Here is a 6000-nt window from a genome sequence, read left to right as displayed (position 1 = left end):
ATTTCAGCTGTTTTCATGCAAGGAAGTGAAGACCCATGTGCTTACCTTGACCCCCTGACTCTTTTTGCTTCATTACTTCATTTTAGTGCCTCTGACACACACATCTGTGTATTAAATAGGCAGAATTCTTTTAACTGTCTGAATTACAGACAGTGCTGCTGTCAGTGATGTCCACAGTAAACCTTATTTGGCTGCTGTTGTGAGAAGGGAACAAGTGAGTAATACTGCTGAAGAGATCCCTTGAAAGCCCTCATTTTCAATATATTCCACATTTCTTTCCACCCAATCCTGGTTATTTCCCCAAGCCATTATTTTTCATTCTAAACTCAATTTCCCATTCCTTTTAAGTCAATAACTTGACTTTATCTTACTGTTTTCTTTACAAATGTTAAGACCACACACTGAGCTCTGCTAACACATTGTATTATGCTACTAGTAGACAAATTTTAACATCGCATCACATACATGTTGCAGTTGCTGTTGTAACATGCCTTTTAAAAATACATTTATTGGATGAAATTGTCTCTTTCTCAAGAAAAAATCTGGTTCTTCAATATAATTTATTATGCCTTTTAAAATTCTGTCTGTTCAATAAAATCTTTGCTATATTATAAATACCTGTAACGAAAATATAATTTAAAATTCTGAGAGAAAACTTCTTTTTTTACTTTTACATTTTTCACAAAACCCACACAGGCACCAAGGAAAGACTAACAATAAAAATAATTAACTCCTGTACAAGCTGATCTGGGTTGGAAACATTCAAAAGAGAGATTTTAAACTTGTCATCTGTTGAAACTTTGGCTACAGCATAGGAACTGATCTTAAAACAGAGGAGGGTCTTTTGTTTCCCACCCTTTTAACCTGAACATTTCTTTCAAGGCCTGATGGATTGTTGTTAGTACTTTCCTCACTGTAATATACCTGAATGAGGACTGGCTAAATTTGTTGTTATCTGAGGGAACCAGCCTCTAAGCTTTATTGCACAGGACTAAAAGTGGCCCTTACCTTGCCATATGAGTCTATTCTGAAAATTAAACATTAGTGAAAATAAGTGCTCTCATTCTGTAATAGCAGCAATTAGAAATTTTCATGGTTTGCTTGTTCATTAGTTATGCATTGCCAGAAAGCTCTTGCGTGGAAAGGACAGCAAAGGGAAAGCTTTCTGATCTGGACCACTTGCAGGAATTTTTTTTTTTTTTTTTTTTTTTTTTTTAATGACTTCTCTTCCTAAGCAAATTTCTTAGTGGAGAGGGAACGATTCAGTACAAGCAGCAATCAATAGCAGAGATATTATCCTTCAACTGCTGACTAGAAGAACATTAAAGAATCCTTAAAACTGGCAAAAAGGCAGGCTAAACCCAAGATAGTCATGAAGCCACCACAAAGAATGTTTTTTAAATCTTATTTTGGTAAGAAAATTTTCAAGGTTGTCTTTAGAGAAGTCCTTTTTTCCACAGAAGACTTAATTAGTTACAATTAATAGGTTTACCTTTAAATGACAGGATTTAGTGTGAAGTTTGAAAAACTTTTATTTGAATTGATGGATTATGAGCAAAATGTAAAATTCCTGTCAAGAGACACTTGCATAATTTTGAGGAATAGACAGTGAAAAAGAATCTAATCAAATATTTATAGAGAGTCTGCAAAACACATTTCAATAGTAGGCAAGAGGAGGAAAAGTAAAAACTAGTCAGTTTTTTGGGTTTTCTTTAGCACTTCAATGAGATAACTATCCCCTGGGAATCTTCATTTCCTTGTTCTAGATCCCCTAGCTTTTCTGAGCATCCAACATGGCTTTTTTTTTTTTTTTTAATTATTAGAAGCAAAATAATATATAATTTTGACTCTCATTAAAGAGGTATGTGTGGAAAACTGCTAATGTTAGGGGGTTACTCAGCCTAGTTGCTTTCTGACAGCCGCCTCTGCCTCTACCTCCCACTCTACATTCCATGCTCACCCTTCTTAGGTTTTTGTTGTTTTTTTTTAATCTCAGACAATTTTGCCTTGTCTTCCTAGATATTTTAGGAATTTTACAGTCTTAGGGTGGACTTTTCTGCAACAGCTAGCCTTTCTGTTCCACTTGGCCTGGCTACTTGCAGATGCAGGCATCTCAGAAGGCAGCTTTGTACTACTTTGGAGACCTAACTGAGTCTCCACAGGTAAGAGGTTGGAGCCAAAAGCTCATATAATTAACACAAATAGATCAATACTCCATCGGGTGATTCATAACTGGTGAAAAGAAAGCCAAGTGCTCTGAAGTGAGACTCTGTCCTCATTAAACACATATGGCCTAGAAAGACCAGGCTCGTAATTCAGGCACTTCACTTGTGTAAGCTCCAAGTCTGCTGGAGAGAATGCCATCCCATGGTCTGGGATGCCTCAGCGGGGGCTCTTTTTCATTAGTGTGTTTATGTCTGTAGTCTAAATTGTGAATAACTTCATCAGTGTTCACTGATGCCCCAGTCCAACCCCAGACTCCCAGATTTTCCTCTACAGGAGAACAGAAGGGCAAGGGAGCATTGTTTGGAGAAGGAACAAAACACCTATGACGGAAGCAGTACTGGCTGCAAGTATTAAATCAGAATAAATGACAAATATAACAAAGACTGCAATATTCATGACAAATCCATGGATGAGAATATATCCCCATAGCTTTGGCAGTTTGGTTCAAAACTGCTTGGTAATTCAGGTTTTGAATCCTACTGCATGCTTAAGTGAAGAGGGTGGAAGAATAAGTAATGTGGAAATTGTTTAAAATAGAGTATTAGGGTTTTCAGGGGAGTACTATTGCATTTCATGCCTGAGGGGGCAAATCTACTCTGAATAAAGGTTTTGAAAAAAGATAATACTAAAAAGTGTAATTTTCCTGTCTTATCCCCTCACACCTGTTTTTTCCCTTCCTTGATATTTGTATTAAATATGAAGCAATCAAAGCAGCAATCACACAACTAGAGGATACACAGACTTTGGAAAAAAAAAGCTACAGGTGGGGAGAACGAATATTTCCAACTCAGTGCCATACCCTACAGTTAATTTCCTTCATTTATGATATCAACCAACGCTTGCAGCAGTCTATCATCTCTATGCTTGTAAGGTTTGGCATTGTAAAAAAGATCAACATAGTCACTGTACAGACTTTCTTCTGAGCCTCTTAACTGGGAGGGCTTGTTCAATTTTTTGAGGGCTTGATAGAAGTGTTCATATGGAATGTTTAACTTCTCACTTGTGGTCTTCTTTGGCAGTTGCTTCTGATCCATCTGTCTGCTAAAAGCACTTTGCAGTAAATGCAGCATGGCTTCTGATGGGATTTTATCTTCTGCTTTGTCACTGCTGCTGCTGGTGTCTTCTGTGGCCTTGGGTTTTTCACTCAGGCTCTCCAGTGTGGTATGGTCCTAGAACACAGATTAGCATGAAAAAGGGTCAGGTGTCAATGAAAGACTGACTGGATTAAGGCTTGCTCTGGTCGGTGATCTCCATCTGTGTGTAGGAAAATGTTATTTTTTCATTCAGGAGCCACTTGGGCATCTAGAAAACAAGCAGACCGTTATCAACCAAAGCAAACTTTTGAACGAACTACACTGTATAAATATCAAATCCTCCCACAATATAGGCAGTTATAAATTCAGATTCCACATTGACAGGAGACAACACGCCATTTTATACCAGTATTTGTCCCAGTCTTAAGAGATATTTCTGGTTGTGCCACAGGACACAGCACTCTAAATGAGGGAAATATGTATGCAGTGGTGATGGCATTGTGCCTTGTACTCTTAGGAAAAGGATAGAACCAGTGTTTCCATGAAGCCTTCTCTGTAGATGATCTCACCTGAGAAAAAGACAGTGAAGTATGGCAAATGGATGATCATAACACATACCTAGGAGACCTTGGAAGATTAATCCCAAGTATAGGTTCACAGAGGCATGTGTGAACCTATAGTGAGAGGCATGATCTTATTTCAGTACTAGTATATGCCTGTAGGGCTTCCTCATTCAACCTAGAACTGTATTTCTAACTGAACACTCATTTTATGTTCATGTAATTTTTACCATGTCCACCCATTTTCTCCTACAGCACCTGCTGAATCCACTTTTACTTTCTTCCAATTTGTTTTCTTGCCTGTGGCTACCAGACCTGGGGACGTTTATGTAATGGATTTAGAGACCATTATCACACCCACCTTTCATAACCTGTCTGAGGAAGGTTAAACTATCTGTGCTTTATGGATGTCCTAATTACTTAATGGGGAGACAATTTGATGTGATGGGATTATTTTCTGATGCTGTTGATGTAATCAAGCACTATGAAAATGTGCATTACTACCGTCCTGTGCATCCTGAAACCCAGGATGTTGTATTTTTAGAGCACTGTTATCTGTAGGGTAAACAGCACCCTTTAGGGGTGCTAAAGGATCTGGCAGCAACAGATCCACTGAGCCAAAACTTTTGAATCAGTGAGTCCCTGACTTTTGTCAAGCCCTTTGTTCCTGAAATTCCTTGCAAACTCACTGGAAGCACTCCAGAAGGCAAAGTTCCTTTGGAATGTGACACTCGTTCTCAGAAGAATTATGTAAATTTAGTGTGTCTGTCAGAGGTGTCTTCCTCCCTCCTTCCACCACTCAACTGCATTAGGCACAGAGTTCTTTGCTTTAGGAGCAATTTCCTGTTATCATCCTAAACTCCTTACATTTTGCAATTTGAAACAGAGACTAATAAAAATATCAGTTGTTGACATGGGCAAAATTACAATATACACTCAAAACCAATCAGGAGTTAGATGAAATGAATACAAAATAAATATGTGTCTTCTTACTAGGCAAAAAAAACCCAAAAAAACAAAGATCAACCAAAAAACCCAACATTTCCTTATAAACTGAAAAACATGTAAGGAATAAATGTAATATAACTCTACCTCTACAAGATCCGTCATCTTCTCCACTCCTCTTCTGTCATTCTGCACAGCATTGTAGGATGTATACACACGTGGCTGCTTCATGTGTTCAGGCTGGGTAGCAGTGCCATGCAAAATCAATTTCCAGTTTACAATCCTCCCCTCATTTTGTATTCGTCTGGACTGAAAAACAAGCGTGGCATCAGAAAAGGCTCTCAGGACATAAAAGTGCAAAATAGACACTTGAATGCAAAGTACACAAGAGAGACCAAAGCAAATTATCAGGCTTTCAATACCTACCTATAGAGTATGATTCATAAGCACAAAAGCTCCAGATGTAGTAGAGACAGAGTATATTAGAATGTGGGATTTAATACAATAGCTTAACCACTCAAAATTTTCACATTTTGATGTAACATAATTATTAATTCATCAAGTAAACATCAATAGAATTTTGTCATAACACAGAATGCTAGGAGCTACTGAAGTAATATTTTGTATTTTTAGAACTTGTTCACTAGGCCATTCCCTGGTAATTTGGTACCATTCAATGGTAAAAGTTACCATTGGAAATGATAATGTGAAATACTATTCTTTGTTATTATGTGGTGTATAACAGCAATCTGAAATACAGTGTGTGGAAGCAAGCAGCAGATGTTTATTTATAAATTTTGGTGACAGTACAAATAGAAGTAGTAGTGGAAGTAGAAAGTGGAAGAGACAATACAGAGAAGACAAAAACCTACAAGGTGAGGAGTGTATTATACCTTGAGGACAAAAACCTTGCTTTATTGTAAATTTCAGGAAGTTCTCACTTGAAATGAGAGCTAATTTACAAACAAAATCCTCTTCTTAACTTTGTTCCATAAAAATACATTCAAAGAGCGGGATATCTGTAACCATGGGGCTATCTATAAGCCTGCAGCATTAACACTACACTGCTGATAGTAATATTTACTCCTGGTGCCTTGTCCATCTGCTCAGCACTTGGCAATACCCTCCTGTTTACGATTTGAGGCCAATAGGGGCTGAAGGCTCAGTGTCTAACAGGAAGCTTTCAGTTTTTGGCAAGATCTGACCTCTAAGGACAAGCTTATTAACAGACAACT

At 37.7% G+C, this 6000-nt stretch overlaps 1 protein-coding gene across 1 annotated transcript in view; it reads right to left on the bottom strand.

Moving 5' to 3' along the window:
• Positions 1–407: 407 nt before the first annotated feature.
• The window catches only part of PCSK1 (proprotein convertase subtilisin/kexin type 1), a 29512-nt gene continuing 23919 nt past the window's right edge, over positions 408–6000 (bottom strand). The window contains exons 13-14 of the mRNA XM_054003973.1: positions 4913–5074; positions 408–3395 (exon numbers count right to left, since the gene is read on the bottom strand). Coding sequence (XP_053859948.1) covers positions 3033–3395; positions 4913–5074 — 525 coding nt within the window. The 3' untranslated portion in view covers positions 408–3032. The remainder of the gene's footprint in view (positions 3396–4912; positions 5075–6000) is intronic.

This window comes from Vidua macroura, chromosome Z (genome assembly GCF_024509145.1).
Source record: "Vidua macroura isolate BioBank_ID:100142 chromosome Z, ASM2450914v1, whole genome shotgun sequence".
In the NCBI taxonomy this organism is placed as follows: domain Eukaryota; kingdom Metazoa; phylum Chordata; class Aves; order Passeriformes; family Viduidae; genus Vidua; species Vidua macroura.
Note: the sequence above shows the minus strand (reverse complement) of the source record. Positions and strands in the feature narration are given on the sequence as shown.